This window comes from Cimex lectularius, unplaced genomic scaffold (genome assembly GCF_000648675.2).
Source record: "Cimex lectularius strain Harlan isolate CLEC.00 unplaced genomic scaffold, Clec_2.1 scaffold39, whole genome shotgun sequence".
NCBI lineage: Eukaryota > Metazoa > Arthropoda > Insecta > Hemiptera > Cimicidae > Cimex > Cimex lectularius.
This window is the reverse complement of record NW_019392653.1, coordinates 1,483,664-1,503,903: the sequence shown is the minus strand read 5'-3', so window position 1 is coordinate 1,503,903 and position 20,240 is coordinate 1,483,664. Positions and strand designations below refer to the sequence as shown.

Here is a 20,240-nt window from a genome sequence, read left to right as displayed (position 1 = left end):
TCGTAAAGTAAATGGTATGGCACATAGTTGTGTTTTCAGTGCATTCTTCTGTTTGCGGTTTGTAAATTATTTTTCTACTAGTAATTTTGTTTTAATGAGGTTAAAAAACCCAAGAAGAGGTTCGTCACCCTTTGAAGAAGTCATGTTCAAGAGGTTATATTTTCACCATAACTCATGCACTGTCCTCATGTCCTTTTGATCACCCTATCCCTGGTTTTAACACCGTTCTGCATCTCTCCTTAAGGCAATTTTTGTCGTATTTAACCAGAATTTTTTTTTTAGGTTTCACGGGTACGCAATGCGAAGTGGATATCGACGAGTGCTTGATCAACCCTTGCTTGAACGGAGGCACTTGCAACGACCTCATCAACGGCTTCCGATGCGCCTGCCCCATCGGCTTCACCGGTACGCGATGCCAGACCAACATCGACGACTGCGTGAGCAACCCGTGCAGAAACGGCGGCAACTGCAGAGACTCGATCGCCGGCTACAGCTGCGAATGCCCTCCGGGCTTCACAGGTACTTAGGCGTTTTTTAGTTTATGTATATAATATATTTTTTTTATCGAAGCCCTTGTAAATCTGGGTTGGGCGAGGGCTTTGTGCGTTTTATAATCTGTATCACCTGCTTCCTATTCAATCTGAACAATGGATTTGAAGAATGAAAAGGGCGAGTCAGTGTCCACTACATCCTCTCGGCGTGTTGCTGTTAATATCAACTTTCTACCTTCATTCCCTATTTTTTTGCGTTTTTTTAATTTTTTTATAGCTAATCTGGAAACTTTATTTCTTGCTAGCGCCTCTGAATAAATAAATTATATTTGGTATGCTCCAAATTATTATAATTTCAGTAATACAAAGTTCACTCAAAGACAAAAAAAAAACCATAATAAAGATTAATAGTTGACTTAAAACTTAGACACAACATTAATAACTTGTTGTTTACCTTTAAAATGTTACTAATCCTTTTACACTCTTTACATTAAAAATTAAAAAAATCAGTTCAGTTTCATTCTTTCCAGAGACAACTTGTTGAGTGAGTTAATTGGTTTTCTTGGATGAAACAATAAATTGGAGTAAAAAATTAATTATTGATTTGTTCCTTAAAAGCATGGTTTAAAGTTGAGTAGATCTTGCCCAGGTAGATGCTTTGGCCAAAAACAGACGTAGAATCTGTGACATAGCTGTCCTGGGTGTGCACCCACGATTGTCTATAATGATTTAGGGGCACCTAAATGGCAAGGCACTACCTCGCAGACTGTGATAGGTATGCTAGGTCTAAATTTGAAATCTTTGAAGGATCACCAAATCACTCCCCAAGATTAAATGGTCCAAAATCTTGGGGTTTGTGAACAGGTCCAAAAGATTTATGCAGGACACGTGAGCCGACCAAGTCCCAGACCTATTAGGGAGGGGGTACGAGTCTACCCAGGCATTTAACCCCTCGGGTCTTGGTTGCCCACCCTGCATAATATATAATATACAAGGGCACCGGAAGTCTTGATGAAAGAGATGGTAGTGGTCAATCATGACATACAGCTAGAGAAGATTGTTTTAGTGCTCTTATGTTGTCATTCAACGGCTTCCTTAATATGTAGTCATCTTCAAACAGACCGTAATGTAAGGATGAGCTGTAAAACAGCCAACAGAAGGCTTCATAAGAGTAGCCTAGTCTCTAGGCATCCCATATCAGATTCTGTAATACTGGAGAAGCATCGAGTAGAAAAGCAATTATTCGCAAATCAGCATCTCGCTTGGGCAGTTGAATAATGGGGGGGGGAGTTATCTTCACAGATGACCTTGTGGAGAAGACGTGGAGAACGCTTTGCTTCATGTGCCATGTGTGTCACAGCCTTTTCAAAGACAGTTGCAGTATGAGGTAAAATGTTCATGCTCATACACTGATTATCATACACAATGGATCTTTGACTGCACTAAGTACACGGAGGAAAATATTCTGGAAGCTGTTGTCTAATTTGCTCCCTTTATTGGGTGGGGGAAATTCGTGTTAAAGCAAAATAATACTCAACTGCATGTAGCTCGAGTTGTCACTCATTACTTGGAAGATGTAAGGATTACTACAATGAATTGGTGTTCTCATGACATGAGCCCTGTAGAACACTTATGGGACATGATAAAGAGACAGGTTAGACGGAAATGGGATTCCGTTTCACAAGACAAAATCAGATTGCTTATTGTTGATGCTTAGGAGACGTAAGGCCCTCTGTGAGGGTATACGCAATATTAAGAAAAATACTATGTAATAAATTGTTAGTTAGATTTTAATCTGACACTAAATGATTTTTTGGTGTTTTGGTGAATTTCTTTCAAACCATCATAATAAAATAATTTTGATTAAATTAATGTTTTTTTGATGTTTCAATGAGATTTAAGGAGAACTTTACTGTATATAGGATTAGTTGGATGGGCATGACAAATATATGACAACACACATGGTGAAAAGTCAGAATGTCTTTGAGTGACCTAAATGGTGAATATACACGGTCCAAAATGACCAGAAACAACCAACCTACTGATGATTATTAGCATTACCTTCATTTATTGAGCTTAGTGAAATTTGTCAAATTATGTATTCCCTCATTTCCTTATTTAAATTTTCTACAAATTTGTAATTTTTAAATATTGTGGGGCATAATTTTTTTGTTTTTATACTTCAAACCAAGGGAATTATATTTTGCATGTACCATCTTATTATAATTTCAAAGGTACATAATATATTTCACAATTTGTAGGATTACTTAGAGAAAATATATGTCAACACAGATAGTGAGAAGTTGGAACATCTCTGAGACCAAAACGCAAGGATAGACAGACCAAAATGACAAGAAACGACAAAATTACTAATTACTATTTTCAAATTATACATTTTCTCATTTGCTTATTCAAATTTCCTGCTTTTAAATGACCCCATATGCGTTTCTTTTTACATTGTGGTGTAAGGTAGAGATTTTTTACTTTAAGAGTAATGAAATTATGATCAGACAGACTAGTTTTTACTACTTAGTAATACTATCATCAAATCAATAAAATCATGGCCTTGAACAATTTAAAAATGCTGATGCTGTTGTAACATACTGCCTACCGACTGTTATACATTCACTTTTATCAGGTCGTCTGGTAAATTCCTGAAAATCTAAAATATGAGTTTAAATAGAAATTGGTGATTTTTATTTTGAGGAATAAAAAATCTTATCATTAATGTGGACACAGTATACACTGGTTTTGTAGCGGTCGGTCCGAACCGACAATCAACCTCAACAAATGTTGTTGTGATAGCATTGTTGTATTAGCTATACAAATTATTTCCTATAGGTCCTTGCCTGGAAGATTCGGTAATTAGGAGAAATGTGTAGATAATAGAAGCCAATTGAACTTACATTAATTCAATTGACTAATTGACTAACTATAACTACAACTGTTGATATAGTTTATATATTTATTTGTCTTCCTTTAGGTCTCAATTGTGAAACAAACATAAACGATTGCCAGTCCTCTCCATGTATCCGAGGAGAATGTATTGACGGTGAAAATTCGTTCACCTGCGCCTGCCAGCCTGGATTCACTGGTTTCCTGTGCCAGACGCAGCTGGATGAGTGCCGGTCATCACCTTGCCAGTACGGAGGGCTGTGTGAGGATCTTGTCAACGGTTATCAGTGTAGATGTAAACCTGGGACTTCAGGGCTGAACTGTGAGATAAATGTCAATGAGTGCTACAGCAACCCATGTAGAAATGGAGCTAAGTGTGTTGACGGTATTAATCGCTACTCATGTGAATGCCTTCCTGGATACACAGGGTTACACTGTGAAACCAATATCAATGAATGCGCTTCTAACCCTTGTGCCAACAACGGCATCTGCATCGATCTGGTCAATGGGTTCAAATGCGAATGCCCTAGGGGCTACTATGACGCGAGATGCTTAAGCGATATTAACGAGTGCTCGAGCAACCCTTGTCTCAATGGTGGCACCTGTGAGGACGGACTTAATAAATTCATCTGCCACTGTCGTCCAGGCTATGGAGGAAAAAGATGTGAGATTGATATCGATGAATGCAGCTCTAATCCTTGCCAGCATGGAGGGATCTGCCAAGATCATCTGAACCGTTATACTTGCCAGTGCCCTCCTGGCTACACTGGATTCAATTGTGAAACAAATATAGATGATTGTGCTGGAAATCCATGCAGGTATGGTGGATCATGCATCGATTTAGTCAATGGATATAAGTGTGTATGCCAACTACCATACACAGGAAAAGATTGTCATGAAAAATTAGATCCTTGCTCACCAAACAAGTATGTATTACTTCTACATATACATTTTATTTTTTATGAGTTAAAAATAAAATATGTAATTCTGTTCTAGATGTCAGCATGGTGCAAAATGTACACCGTCACCAAATTACAAGGACTCTTCATGTCAGTGTTCCCCTGGATACACTGGTCGATATTGCCATGAAGATGTTGATGAATGCCAGTTATCTTCACCCTGTAGAAACGGTGCCACATGCAAAAACACAAATGGAACTTATGAATGTATTTGTGCCAAAGGATATGAAGGAATTGATTGCCTTACCAACACAGATGATTGTGCCTCTTGTAAGTTTATTTGAATTATTTTTCAAAATTTTCCTTGACTCGTTTTTATTCTGACTTTTTGTGCATTTTTTTCAGTTCCTTGTCAAAATGGAGGAACATGTCTTGATGGAATAGGGGACTATGATTGTATGTGTGTGGATGGTTTTGGTGGGAAACATTGTGAAATTGACATAGATGAGTGTCTGTCTCAACCGTGTCAAAACGGAGCAACGTGCACACAATACGTTGATTCTTACACTTGTACCTGTCCTCTTGGGTTCTCCGGGATCAACTGCCAAACTAATGATCAAGACTGCACTGACTCTTCCTGTATGAATGGTGGCACTTGCGTTGACGGCATTAACAACTACACTTGCATATGTGCGCCGAGTTACACCGGATCCAACTGTCAAACAAGAATTAACAAATGCGATTCCAATCCATGTGCAAACGGTGCTACCTGCAATGACCACGTGCACTACTATACCTGTCACTGTCCCTATGGATTCGAAGGAAAACATTGCGATTCTTATGTTGACTGGTGTGCCACACAACCTTGTGAAAATGGAGCGCAGTGCCGCCAGAAGGATAACACCTACCACTGTGTCTGTGCTCCAGGATGGACTGGAAAAGTCTGTGATGTTCAAATGGTTTCTTGTAAAGATGCTGCTATCAGAAAAGGTAAAAAAAAGAAAACTGCTACTCTGATAAAAACCTATTCTTTTTTCTTAATTTAAACATTAATAATTTTTTTAATTCAAAATTTCAGGAGTTTCACGTGAAGCCTTATGTAATAATGGGACTTGTGAGGATATTGGTAATAGTCATCGCTGTCATTGCCTTGAAGGGTATACTGGAAGTTACTGCTCGAAAGAAATTAACGAATGTGATTCTGCACCATGTCAGAATGGCGCATCCTGTCAGGATTTGGTAGGAGCATATCTTTGTCATTGCGCTCCTGGTTTCCAAGGTCAAAACTGTGAACTCAATGTGGACGACTGTTCACCGAATCCATGCCAAAATGGTGGCATCTGCCATGACCAAGTTAGTAACTTCAGCTGTTCTTGCCCTCACGGAACTTTGGGTTATATTTGTGAAATCAATGTCGACGATTGTGTCATGGGTGCCTGCCATAACAACGGTACCTGTATTGATAAAGTTGGCGGTTTTGAATGCGCCTGCCCTCCCGGTTTTGTCGGTCCAAGATGTGAAGGTGACATCAACGAATGTCTGAGCAATCCTTGTGCTGGCCCTGGGACTCAAGATTGTGTTCAACTCATTAATGACTATCACTGCAACTGCAAGACTGGCTATATGGGAAGACACTGCCACTTAAAGGTGAATTTCTGTGAAAGCGGACCTTGCCAAAATGGTGGAGTCTGCACAGCGCTCGAAGGAGGACATTCATGCATGTGCCCTGAAGGGTTTTCTGGGAGGAGCTGTGAATACTACGGCTTTGACTGCGCTTCCAACCCTTGTCAAAACAACGGCATATGCAACTCGAACGACAATGGAGGCTACACTTGTGAATGCTTACCGGGTAAAATTTAAAAACCTGACTTTTAATATAATTATAATTATATTATAAAATTAACTTAACACACACTTATAGGCTCTGGTGGAACGTATTGCGAGTTAGATACGGTGAATGAATGTGTTTCACAGCCTTGTCAGCATGATGGGACTTGTCAGGAGGGTGTTGGAGACTACTCATGCTACTGTCCTCCAATGTGGAAAGGAAAAAACTGTCACATTTTTGACAAGACTTTCCAAGGCGGCCTGGGAAGAGATTTCAGTTTAAAGGTATGAATTAATCTTTTATACAAAGAATTAATTTAAATAATGTTTAACATTTAATACAAATGTTTTTAGAACACACAGCACATAGCACCAACTGACAGCGAAATAGCTAGAAAGAGTTGTCAAATCAACAATTGTCTTGCTAAAGCTGGTAATCTCCACTGTGATCAGGAGTGTAATACACTAGCATGCGGGTTCGATGGAAATGATTGCTCCTTAGGTATTACCATTTTACTTCTTCATGTTTTTGCATCTAGCTACCTATCTAATAGTCATGACCATTAAATATCAAATGGTTGGTTATGTATGGATTTTTTTTCTGTAGGAGTAAATCCTTGGAGAAACTGTACGGCGTCAATACCGTGCTGGAAGGTCTTCATGGACGGACAGTGTGATGCAGAATGCAACAACGTTCAATGCCTTTTCGATGGAAGGGACTGTGAAAAGAGTCTCCAACCCTGCAAGTAAGAATATTTTGATTTTATTAAAAAAAAAAAAAGTAATAGTTAAGTAAAAAAGTAAGTTGTTATATAAAATAATCCTTTTTTTTTATTTTCAGCCCCATTTATGACGCATACTGTAAGAGCAATTATGCAAATGGTTTCTGCGATTATGGCTGCAACAATGCAGAATGCAACTGGGATGGCCTGGACTGTGAGAAAGCCGACGATCCACCAAAACTTGCTCTTGGCGCCATTTCAGTTATAGTCTTGATGGATATGCAGACCTTCCGGGCGAACCTTGTCTCCTTCCTGAGAGATGTAAGTGCCAAAATTTCTATAAGCATGCTGCATGTTGTAATTTAATTGCCTTTTACAGCAGAAGAACATTTCTTGCATTAATAAAGAAAATATTGAATTCGGAGATATTTTTATTGAAGTTCGTGAGAAAAAGGAATGAACTTTCAATTTATTGTAAAAAAAATATTAAATAAATTCCTTTTATATAATTTTACCCATTGTCTTATTAATTTTTTTTAGTATATCCAGTTTTTAGTTTTAAAAAGGGTAGAAAATTTATGTTTGTGTATTATAATATAAAAAAAGCATGAGATTACGATTATATGATGATTTTTATATGTATAAGTTAGTTAATTTATAGTAAATTCTGGCATACCACTATTGTCAAGGAGATGTGAAATACTACTATTAGACATAAGTATCTGATAAAAACTTAAAAATTATTAAAGACATTAAATTATATTATCAGTTATAAATATTGGCCTATTTAACAAATTAAACAAATTGAAAAATGGCAAAAAGGAGGGAAAACTCATAAGGTGGGGTTGAGATAGGAAGTTGATGTCCGAGTGGATCGAGTCACGATAGCTCAAGTGGTAGAGCAGCGGCATATCTAGCCGAAGATCGTGGGTTCGAATCCCGCTCGTGCCATTAGCTTTTTTCATCTCAACTAAAAACCTTAATTAAGTGTAATGTATTGATTGGTCAATCGGACCATGAAATTAGTGAATTTAATGAATTAAATGAAGTACACTTCACTAAAGCTCTCCGTAGCCATTTCATTTGTCGTCGAGAATCCAATCCGATTACATGACATTTGAAAAATGGCAAAAAGGAGGGAAAACTAAGGTGGGGTTGAGATAGGAAGTTGATGTCCGAGTGGATCGAGGTCACGATAGCTCAAGTGGTAGAGCAGCGGCTTATCTAGCCGAAGATCGTGGGTTCGAATCCCGCTCGTGCCATTAACTTTTTTTCATCTCAACTAAAAACCTTAATTAATTGTAATCTATTTAACAAAGTTAAAACATGGAACTACGAACAGTCATCTAAAGAAATGATAAATGGTGGAGTGAGTGTGTTGTTCAATCTTTCTAAAAAGATAGTTCCTACTCACAGTTAGTTGTTTTCAACGATCTGGATTTCAACCTGATAGTTAGCAATAAGTTTGAAATCCCAATCAATGGAAAACAACTAACTGTGAGTAGGAACTATCTTTTTAAAAATATTATAGATATCTACACTACAACAAAGAAAATTCAAGAAATTTTTATTTATTATATTTACCAAAATAATGAAACTTAATTACAAAAACCATTTGTAGTTTTCATCCCTAACTCTAGAATAACTTTCTTTTAAGATTGGCCACCAGTTAAGGGCAACAGTGAGGGTTAAACAAGAGCACGATGGTAGAGATATGATATACCCATGGAAGGTGCAAGGCGATAATTCGCAAGGTGTGATCGCATTTTTGGAAATAGACAATAGACGTTGCAACATAAGTGCTGGGGCTGAATGTTTTACCACTGCGTCTGAAGCAGCCGGCTTCCTTGCTGCGACTGCTCAGAATCATGCTCTGTCTACTTCGTTTCCAATTTACAAGGTGCAAGGAGTGTCGAGTATCGAGCCACCGATGATTGAGGCTCCAACGTCTGCCAAATTTGTATTTATAGGAATCATATTGGTTACGCTTGTTGGTCTACTTCTCGGAGTGCTTGTCACTGCGCAGCGTAAGAGAGCTCATGGAATAACATGGTTCCCTGAGGGATTTTTACGCACAAACAGGTATGAAATTGTTTTTTATATTACATTTGTAGTCACTGTGAATTTGATATTAATTTTTAAAATTTTTTGTTTTAGTGGACCAAGAAGGAGGTCGAGAAGGCGTGGGCCAGATGGACAGGAAATGCGAAATCTTTCCAAGGGCAGTGTCGAAGTTTCTGGAGTGACACAGCCTCATTGGTCGGACGATGAGAGCGAACTGCCACCCACAAAACGAGCGAGGGATAATGGTTACGCCAGTGATCATACTGCTATAACAGAATATGATGATATGTGGGCTCAGCATATTCCTGACACTCGTAATGTCATCTTGACTCCTCCAAGCATGGAAACTCACTCTGTCGACGTCAGAGGACCTTGTGGTATGACTCCGCTTATGGTAGCAGCAGTCAAAGGTGGTGGACTTGATACTGGTGAAGAAGAGGAAGAAGACGGAACAGCAGCTGTTATCGCTGATCTTGTCGCCCAAGGAGCGGAACTCAACGCAACCATGGATAAAACTGGAGAAACTTCATTACATCTTGCTGCAAGGTAAATTCGTTCAAATAAATAATTTCAAGCCGTCATTTAATAATTCTTTTATTTCAAAAACCCAATATAATACCCTGTTTTTGTATTTTAGGTATGCAAGGGCTGATGCTGCAAAGCGCTTGTTGGATGCAGGTGCAGATGCTAATTCACAAGACAACACTGGAAGGACACCACTTCATGCTGCAGTGGCAGCTGATGCAATGGGTGTTTTCCAGATCCTTTTGAGGAATCGGGCAACAAATTTAAATGCCAGGATGCATGATGGGACCACTCCTCTTATACTGGCTGCACGGCTGGCGATAGAAGGGATGGTAGAGGATTTAATAAATGCTGATGCAGACATCAATGCAGCGGACAACTCTGGCAAAACTGCCCTCCATTGGGCTGCTGCAGTCAATAATGTCGATGCAGTTAACATTTTACTTTCTCATGGAGCAAATAGAGATGCACAAGACGACAAGGTAATTATTTTTATTGTATGATTTTTTTAAAAAATTTATATACTGAATTTAATGTGTTTTCAGGATGAGACACCACTCTTCCTTGCAGCCAGGGAAGGCAGCTATGAAGCTTGCAAGGCCCTTCTCGACAATTTTTCAAACCGGGAGATCACCGATCATATGGACAGGCTGCCAAGAGATGTTGCAGGAGAAAGGCTACATACTGACATTGTCAGGTTGCTTGATGAGCATGTTCCAAGATCACCCCAAGTTCTTTCTGTCGTCCCTAATGGACAACTTCTTGGTAAGAAACTTTTAATATTATTATTAACTTCTAATGAGTTAAACAAAATGAAATAGGAAATGAAGTTTTTTCTGTTTTAAACATTAAAGCTTTTTACAGACCCCAAAGCAGTTTTATTTGTTTTATCATATAAATATTAGTTTCTTAATATTATACCCAGTTTACTACTATGTTTGTACAATAATTACAATCAGGCTTTATTTTAGGATCTCCAAGCCATCATTTGATGAGCCATCCAGTTATGGGAGGACCTCCAGTTGGTTCGGGCAAAGGTTCAAAAGGTAAAAAGAGGGGAAAGCCTGATCCAAACAGCCCAGAGAGTGAGGTACAAATGAGGAGGAAGCCAAGTGTGAAAAAGAAGAAAGGCGAGGAAAGTACTGGGGCTGAGGGTAATGTCTACAGCAGTCCTGGCCTTCCGCCACCGTATGACGAGTGTTTGAAAGGTGCTGTTTCTATGCAAAGCCTGCACAGCCTGAACCTAGAGCCGACTTACCAGTATCAAAGCGTCGGCGCAGCTTTCCAAGAGCCATCGCCACCGCATAGTGTCACGATGTCCCCTGGTAAAACAAGACCACAACTGCCGACATCTCCTACACATATGGCAGCCATGAGGGCAGCTACGCACCAAAAGCACGCACACACCATGCAGTTTGACTTTTCCGAGCTGCCTTACAGCATGGCGCTTTATCCTCCACAACAACAACAGCAACCGCCCCAACAACAACAGCAGCAGCAGCAGCATCAACAACAACAGCAGCAACAGCAATACTACCACTACCTCACGCCTCCGTCCGAGAGCATTCACGCTCCTGAAAGTTTTCCCACCCCATCTCCAGAATCGCCCTGGCATTGGTCATCCTCCTCACCACATTCTAATTCAGACTGGTCAGAAGGAATTTCAAGTCCTAATAACAATAAACAACAAGACGCTATTTATATTTAAAAGGTTACAGTGATAGTGTTCCGAAAATATGCCTTTTATTTTAATTGGTGTATTAGTTGTTTGTTGGACTCCTGTTTAAAAATAATGGATTTAACATGTTCAGTGCGGCAGCCCAATTTTAATCCATGGTAGGAAATATCATTTAAATAAAATCAAATTATAAGAACTTTAGAATAAACATTATAATTTAAAATATTATTTATGATTATGATTGTATAATTTGAATTGTTTTTATTTAAATCATTCTCATGATCAAAGGTTACAATTTTATCTTAAACTATTAAATTGGCAGTTATTTCAATTTAATCTAGTATTTGTTACTACAATATATCATTGTCCATTTAATTCTTCATGCATTGTCCTATTTGCAAATTTTTTGGTTTTATATTTGTTTGTTATTAAATGAATGATATTTTACAGTTATTATTTTACAATTTCTCGGGATGGGGGTTTTTGGGTCTGTTTGGGCTTCAGTCCGCACTCAACCTGTTGATGTTGCTTTTAAATATAATTTCATTGTGATAGCAGGCATAATTGAAACTTAACTTAGTTATTTAAGATGTTAAGATCTCTTTTGGATGATAATTAATATATCTCTGTTTATTAATCGAAATAAAATTCAACTTTTGGACAATATTTCAGATTGCTCAAATTTTGAAGATCGCTCTCTATTTTATTTTTATTTTTTAAATGGAGATTATCAATTGTGCCTTTTTAAAATATTTTAAATCATTATGTATACTCTTTTTTTAAAAACAAAATGTACTATTTTGAGAGAGAGAAAAACCTTGAAGGTGCTTAGATATTCTAAGTGCTTTTATTTTATAAAGTACTGCTGATGGGTGACTGTTTTATTTTTAATTTTAACAATTATTTAAAGAAAAATGAAGTCAAAATTCATTTTCAGCCATTGTAAATGATTTTATACAATGCTTCTCCTGTAAATAGTATTGCGATAAAATTTTGTACAAAGACTTTAGCAAGTAGAAAATTTCTTTTTTTATAGATTTAATAAAAAAATTGTTATGTTAATAATTTATCAATAAATTAGCAAGGACATGCACTACATGTGACATTAGAGATGTCCTTTGTCTTGTATTTTGAATTATTATGTACATTTGGAGATTTTTTCTATTAAAAATTTATATATAATAAATGGTTTCGATTTATTATAAATCACTTGAATTTGCAACCCTTTTTTGGCAATGTTTTTTCCAAATCAAGCAACTCTTCTTCACAAGCCGGAGCACTCTTTCAAGAGGAGTGAGTATTTTGAACATATTTAGTTGAATTATATTCAATTTAAAAAAAAGTTCTACACATCTAGTAGGAGGACCAAACAATTTTCCATAGCATTATTAATAATTTGGAATAAAACTAAAAATTCATGACATAATCTTTAGCTTTAACTTAATTTTAAGTAAGCATTTATTTTCGACCTTTTCAATAAGAGCTCAAGGTAATATTGTACGGTGAACACATAGAGGCACAATACTCAAAAATAGGTCTTAAAATTGACAAAAATGTTAACAGAAATAAAGAGTTAGAAAGTAGCAGAAGGAGATAAGAAAAAAAGAATGAGTGGAGAGAGAGAGGGATTAATAGCGTTTTATTTAGCTAAGCAGAATTAAGCCAGAAGATGACACTCAACACGACACCCAATTTTTAATTATAAATCACTTGAATTTGCAACCCTTTTTTGGCAATGTTTTTCCCAAATCAAGCAACTCTTCTTCACAAGCCGGAGCACTCTATCAAGAGGAGTGAGTATTTTGAACATATTTAGTTGAATGATATTCAATTTAAAAAAAAGTTCTACACATCTAGTAGGAGGACACATCTACACATAAAACAAACACTTTGAGCCATGAAGATGATCTTAATAAAGATCAAAACGCTGGCACGATAAAGAAAATGTTTTTCTAAAACCTACAACCTGTCACATCAGACCTCATCTCACGATCTCCAAATAACATTAACTAACGGTCACAAAACACCACACAAAGTAATAATAATAATATAAAATAAATATTTGAGATAAAAAATTACAATTAAAATTAAATAAAGCAAATTCTGTAAAAAAAAAGTGATGAACAAACAAGCTAATTGTAAGTAAAGTAAGTAAATGAATTTCACTTATAACATTTGGAGTAATTATTTTTGACGTTTACTTTGAATGTATTAATTTTTTTCCAGTTGTTTAATTTCTTTTGGTAATTTATTAAATGTTTAATTGCAATATTTACTTATCTTTTCTAGCATAGTATCTAACTGGCTTATTAAATTTTTGTGTGCAGATATATGGGTTGAGTTGTATAATACCTTATTGAAAACAGTTAAATTTAAGTATTCTTGTAAGTCATACATTCGTTATGTTCTCAACTTAACATATTTATCTTCCATTCTTCAATCGGTGCAAGGTCAAGAACGTAACATATTTATTAACTATTTTAAACTTATTCTATAATTGAGCTGTTATTTTGACTAGTATAAGTCCATTTTTTTATCCATTGAGATATTTAAGGGTTTGCATTTGTATTAATTTAAAAATATTAGCAAACATTAATCAATAGACACCATTTAATGTTTTTATGGAATAATAATTATTAAAATTATTTGTGTGGTGATTAGTGACTCGATATCATATCAAATTTCTTTGCAAAATAATATTTTCACTTTTTATATAATATTTTTCACCTTTATTTCTTTTGATTTCCTAATTTTTTGACCGTTATTTTCATAATGTGATCAAAAATTAGTAACGTCATCTTCATCATTTGTTGAATCAGTTAATTTCAAAATTATAATCCCCTTCTTAGTTTGTAACGATCTTGAATAAATATTGCACAATCTACTTTCCTCATCCGATTCATAAGTTCATCTTTTTTTTTTTCTTCTAATATTCATGAGTCTTATTTCTATAATAAAAAAATACAATATTTCCTTGAAAAATTTTGTTACTTACCAACATAACTATCAGATGAAACGGATATCATTTCTTTTATAGGTATGTGAACGAAAACAACAAAAATAAACAAATATAGCTATTTCTCACGACTTCATCAGAACAATAATACCATTATCCTATTAACAATGTTTCTAGGAAACAGAACTAGCTAAGTGATATTTTCTAAATTGCAATGCACAATGAAGCCGCAATAATCAACAATAATTGTAATAAGGACGTTGTTTTTATTATAATTAGTAGGAATGGACTTATTCCACTTAAAAAAAAAAAAAAACTTTTTTTAACCAAAGTTTTTTGTTTACTTTATCTATTAAAATCATATTCCAGCAAATGTATGATTATAAATATGGAGAGAAAGTGCATACTTACCATTAACTTAACTCGTTTTTTCTCTTTTTTTTTTACTTGTACCACTTTCAAAAATAACAGCTCAATTGGGCAGCAATATCAGACATCACAGATAAACAGTAATTCAGGTGTGGAATAATTAACATCTTAAATAATTAATTTATAATATTAAATAAATTTAAAGAGAGAGAGAGCGCGAGTGAGTGAGTGTGAGAGAGAAAGAAAGAGAGAGAGAGAGAGAGAGAGAGGGAGCGTAAGAGAGAGTGAGTGAGAAAGAGAGTGAATGAGAGAGAGAGAGCATGAGTGAGTGAGTGAGTGAGAAAAAGAGAGAGAGCGTGAGAGAGTGAGTGCGAGAAAGCATGAGTGAGTGAGAGAGAGAAAGAGAGAGAGCGTGGGAGAGAGAGAGATAGATAGAGGGCAAGAGCGTGAGTGAGTGAGCGAGAGAGAAAGAGAGAGAGTGAGTGAGAGAGTGAGAGAGAGAGAAAGAGAGAGAGCGTGAGAGAGAGTGAGTGAATCAGAGAGAGAGAGAGAGAGTGAGTGAGAGAGCGTGGGAGAGAGAGAGTGAGAGCGTGAGAGAGAGCATGAGTGAGAGAGAGAGAGATAGAGAGAGGGCGAGAGCGTGAGTGAGTGAGTGAGAGAGAGAGAGAGAGAAAAAGAAAGAGAGTGAGTGAGTGAGAGAAAGAGTGGGTGTTTGTGTGCCTTGAGAAAAGTTTGTACTTGATAATAAATTTAATCCACCACAACTTTTATTTCCTTCACCACTGCTGCTTCTACTGTTGCTACTAGTAGTACTACTACTTCTGTTTCTACTTCTATTACTTCCACTACTGCTACTATTTTTATTACTATACCTCAATAAAATGTTTTTTGAATAAACAGTTTATATTGAGGGTGATTTTTATATATAGCGGTATAGCGTAATTTGTTGTAATATGATAATTACAGCCGGAAAATAAATTTGTCAGACCCCGATTGTAAAGGCCAGAAGAAAAAATTCAATTGTCGATTTCCCAACTCATTATCCACAGGGCAAGGAGTTTATTTATCCCAACAAAGGGCCCTTTCTAGACGGTTTTTCATATTTTCTGCTTCCAGTTTTGAGAGAACAAGATGTTTGAAGCGGCGCTGAGGCGTTCCTTGTTTAGAGTTAAAGTTGATTAAAATTGTATCCGTGAGAGTGCCCATCCCCCGACGGGGCCCGGCTCTAATGAGAGGTGCCCTTTGTTCGCCGCCCTCGCCAATCAGGGTGAGTTTCGTTTTTATTCAAAAACATTATATACCGTCAAGAGGGCTCCATTTTGAAAACGAGGATCGTTACCGGAGAAACAGGACGTTCATTCAGGCCAAATAATGGTCGGTTGAAAGTCGGGAATCTCTTTTTAAAAGTTTTCCCAGCAAGACCCTTCCGAAGTCTTGACTTGGTGATGGTACTGGGCTGGCGCAAAATTAATGCAGGTTTTGAAAATTTGTTTTATTTTCGCAAGTGCTTGTCATGTAAACAAAGCTAAATCCTCATTACGGATTTAAATTTGGGGGAAGTTCGGCCCAAACCGCGCTTAACATCAATACAGTTTGGGGAGAGGGAAGCATTAGCGAATGCACGGTGCAGAGATGGTTTCGAAGACAGGGGAGTTCGCTGTAGGCATTCCGTTGTGGACTACAACAAATCAAAATTTTGATTGAATAAAATTCACCTAAGACAACACGGGAAATTTCAGAAGAACTTAGTGTTGACCACTCAACCGTAATTCACCATCTAGAGCCAATTGGTAAAGCAAAGAAGCTCGACAAGAGGATACCCCACGAACTAACAGAAGCCCAAAGAAATCCACGCTTTGAAATTTGCACGTCTCTTCTGTTGCACCACCGAATCATAACATACGATGACAAATAGACTGTGCACGATAGCAGGAAGCGTACAGGTCAATGGTTGGACAAAGACCAAGTGGCAAAACACTTTCTGAAACTAATCTGCGCCCAAAACAATTTCTGGTGACTGTGTATTTGTAGCTTATTCAATAATTGGTCGGTAATATCAGACATCACAGGTAAACAGTAATTAAGGTGAGGAATAATCAACGTCTTAAATAACTGCTGGGGTTGTTCATTATAATTTCCTGAATTATGGTGAAACTATCACAGCAGAGAAATATTGCCAAGAAATTGACGGGAAACTACAACGACTTTGTCCAGCATTGGTAAACCGTAAGGGGCCGATGCTTCTTCACCAGGCCACATGTCGCAAAGCCAACTCTGCGTTAACTAAAAGATATGAAACTTTACCGCACCCTCCATATTCACCCCACCTCTCGCCTAAATATTTAAATTTGCAGTAATTATTTTGGACGTTTACTTTGAATGTATTAATTTTTTCCAGTTTAATTTTTGTTAATTTATTAAATGCTTCAGAAGTTTTTGTATTTTTTTGTCCTGTTTTTTGGAATTACAATCTTTCCTTTTTCTTTTCTAGTATAATATCTAACTGGCTGATTAATTTAAAAAAAATTGCAGATATATGGGTTGAGTTGTAGTATTTAATACCTTTCTGACATAGTTCGATTTAAGTAATCTTGTAGGTCATATATTCATAATATTCTCAACTTAATATGTTAATATTTATAAAATTCACTAATTTCGTGGTCCGCCTGACCAATTAATATCTTACAATTAATTAAGGTTTTTGGTTGAGATGAAAAAGTCAATGGCACGAGCGGGATTCGAACCCACGATCTTCGGCTAGATACGCCGCTGCTCTACCACTTGAGCCATCGTAACCTCGATCCACTCGGACACTGACTTCCCATCTCAACCACACCTTTTGAATTTTCCCTCCTTTTTGCCATTTTTCAAATGTCGTGTAATCTATTTGATTCTCGGCGACAAATGAAATGGCCACGGAGAGCTTTTGTGGAGGTATACTTCATTTTAAACTTGTAAAATTCACTAATTTCGTGGTCTGCTTGACCAATTAATGCCTTACAATTAATTAAGGTTTTTGGTCGAGATGAAAAAGTCAATGGCACGAGCGGGATTCGAACCCACGATCTTCGGCTAGGTACGTCGCTGCTCTACCTGCTGGTACTGGAGAGAGAGACTTCCACTTTTGTAGGCATTTTGATCACTTCTTGAGGAATAAAATTTTGAAATTACGCGGAGAAGCCGAAAAAGCCTTCCAAACCTTTATTGTGAGTCGAAATAAAGGTTTTTTATGTCAGCGGAATAAAAGAGTTTGTTACACGTTGACAAACATGTATAGATTGTGATGGCAACTATTTCGAATAATTTTTTTTATTTTATAAAAATTTTATCTGCCTTTTCAAACCCTGCATTATTTTCGCAGAAGCCCAATGTCAAACATATCTCTTGCATATTATGATAATAGTCACAACACCCAAGTTGAATTGTATTCCTCATGACCATGCTTAATCATTGATGAAAGCATGCTTTAATTTATTCAGCATATAATTTAAAAATATGTCTACTTAGTGTACTGAAAGGTACGGTGAATTTCCGAGTTAAATGCTGAACGAGATCTACATTCTAACAACAAAAAAGTTTTCTTATTGGCTGACAAAAATTATGCTGTATTTAAGATTAGGGCGGTCAGAACTTCATCGCCCTTATAACTTAAATTCCAAGCTAATTTCAGAGTTAAGTCAAAAAATTCCTAATAGGTCTGGAATTCATTACTTCTCGGCAGAGCTTAAGACAGTTTGACGAGTAAAACCCTCTTTTTTAAAGGTATGAGTGTTGTTTAAAGGGCCGCGGGGTGAAGTGGGCGGTGAATGTTGATTGTGAGAGGGAGGGCTAATGACAAACAGACAGATTTACATAACAGATATCATTTGCAAGGCCATGAATATCTGAAGAGAGGTAGAGGGTTTGGTAATTGGGGGAACCGCTGCCGTAACCATCATCAACGGATCAAACCAGCCGGCTCCGGTTTCCACACGCTTACCGACGGATTTTCGCAATGGTGACGCTTCCGACGACTTTTACCTCTGCTGCCATTTCCACAAATTTACTAAAGGTGAAGTACAACAAAAACTACTTACTAAGGTAACTGTGTAAATGAAAAAAAAAACGTTCTGTTAAAAAGTGTTGGGTAATTGCTTGGTCGTAACAAGGTCCCGTTGGTTAGTCCAAAAGTGGACAATCTATGATATCCGGGCACAATTATTCAAAGACATGTTTCATGAATATTCGACGTGGGGTGAAGTACTCTCGAGCTCCACTGCGACAATTGCCCTCTCGTCACTCTAGATCCATCTCAATCATCGAGTCTTCAGTCAAGTTTTTTTCCAGTTTAAGTTCTTCCAGTTCCGTTGTTTTTGGGTTATTTTGTTAAAATTCAGTGTAGTACCGAATGAATACACGATTATATATTTTTCAAAATGGAGAGTGATTAGTTTTACCTACTCAAATTAAAAAAAGGTAAAGGAGACGCCTCGAGTAATTAAAAGTAGGCCCCGGGTGGTCGTTATCTCCGTACTCGAAAGTGGATTTTCTTCAAAGTGGTCTCTCTCTTTCTCTCGCCATATCTTAAGCCCTTGTTTCTCATTTACGCACTGCAAAAGCCTGGGGGCGAAAAGGGCAGAAATAAGGGCCTAAAGACAAAAGGGCAGAACCGGGTAAGCGGAACTAAAAAGCGCTCTTCGTTAGTGGTCACGAACAACGCAATCCAAGACCAATTAGAGCATCGCGTACGAGAAAAAAAATAAAACTGTTCATTTATACTTTAAAACTATATTTAACACATATTTATTTTTCATATCAAAAATCATAAGTGCAATTTGAAAGAAAACGCTCAGTTTTTTGGTGAAGAGGTGGTTGGTTTTTTCTGATATACAATGGACGGGTTGTAAATCTCGCTCCACTATCAACTCACAAATTCACTATGTTGTTTGAAAATAGATGTTCCTATTGATTCTCTAGTCCTGAAGAAAGGGTTATAGCTCACAAGTAACCAGTTGGTCTACGATGTATATCATTTAGAACATACGGTGTGTCCAACTTGGACGTTTCATAGACGATTTAATGAAAGTGACGGTTTAGTGAAAGTACGATTCATCCAAGATGAAAATTTTTGGTAAAATACTATTAATCCACATTATGCTAAATTTAGCAACAGTTCCCAAGAGTTTGATAGTTTGTGATTAGGTAGGAACTAGTCTGTAGGTCAAGAGTCATCGCTGTTGGCAGAAACTGACTAAATCGATTGATCTCAATCATATACGTGTACATATACTTTTATACAGAAATGAGCTTATGACCGATTTCGGTATTTTGGCGGTCCGGGGTCAGACCTTGGACTTACACATCCAGTAGCTTTAGGGTCTATCAGCAGCTAGGTCATTTCAATCCCCAACGCATGTTGTTTTATAGATAAATGGCATACTTACATATTCTTTCCTGTGTTGATTGATTTATGTAGGGTGTTTGTACTCATATTCACACATACTACATCTAATTGAGGGTCGATGTGGTGCTCAATATTCCACCGTAGGCTCTCGCCAATGCACTGCACACTGCTCTAAAACACTACAATAGGTGTCTTTCAAGCTGTTACAAGATCAAATCTTTGGGCCTTTCTGGAATTTATATTTAACTTTTTTTCCTGAGCCACTTCTTTTGGAGTATCATTTTAAGAAGATATCTACCAACAATTATATGCAATAAAACAGCCTTGCTTCCTCTAAAAATTGGAACAGAGGACCCAGAGACTCGCTGCAATGCTTGAAGCCGATTCTCATCTCGGCTGGGATTCCTACGAGCTCCTGTATAGAGCCACGA

General features: G+C 37.0%; 1 protein-coding gene across 2 annotated transcripts in view; it reads left to right on the top strand.

Moving 5' to 3' along the window:
- LOC106661099 (neurogenic locus Notch protein) overlaps positions 1 to 12,287 on the top strand; it is a 111,802-nt gene extending 99,515 nt beyond the window's left edge. For both annotated transcript variants that reach the window (XM_014384274.2, XM_014384275.2), the window contains 14 exons: positions 283 to 519; positions 3,475 to 4,312; positions 4,383 to 4,615; positions 4,691 to 5,275; positions 5,364 to 6,134; positions 6,207 to 6,397; positions 6,467 to 6,614; positions 6,720 to 6,858; positions 6,954 to 7,155; positions 8,492 to 8,916; positions 8,992 to 9,444; positions 9,536 to 9,905; positions 9,969 to 10,188; positions 10,395 to 12,287. In XM_014384274.2, coding sequence (XP_014239760.1) covers positions 283 to 519; positions 3,475 to 4,312; positions 4,383 to 4,615; positions 4,691 to 5,275; positions 5,364 to 6,134; positions 6,207 to 6,397; positions 6,467 to 6,614; positions 6,720 to 6,858; positions 6,954 to 7,155; positions 8,492 to 8,916; positions 8,992 to 9,444; positions 9,536 to 9,905; positions 9,969 to 10,188; positions 10,395 to 11,131 — 5,549 coding nt within the window. In that variant the 3' untranslated portion in view covers positions 11,132 to 12,287. The remainder of the gene's footprint in view (positions 1 to 282; positions 520 to 3,474; positions 4,313 to 4,382; positions 4,616 to 4,690; positions 5,276 to 5,363; positions 6,135 to 6,206; positions 6,398 to 6,466; positions 6,615 to 6,719; positions 6,859 to 6,953; positions 7,156 to 8,491; positions 8,917 to 8,991; positions 9,445 to 9,535; positions 9,906 to 9,968; positions 10,189 to 10,394) is intronic.
- The last annotated feature ends 7,953 nt before the right edge of the window (positions 12,288 to 20,240 follow it).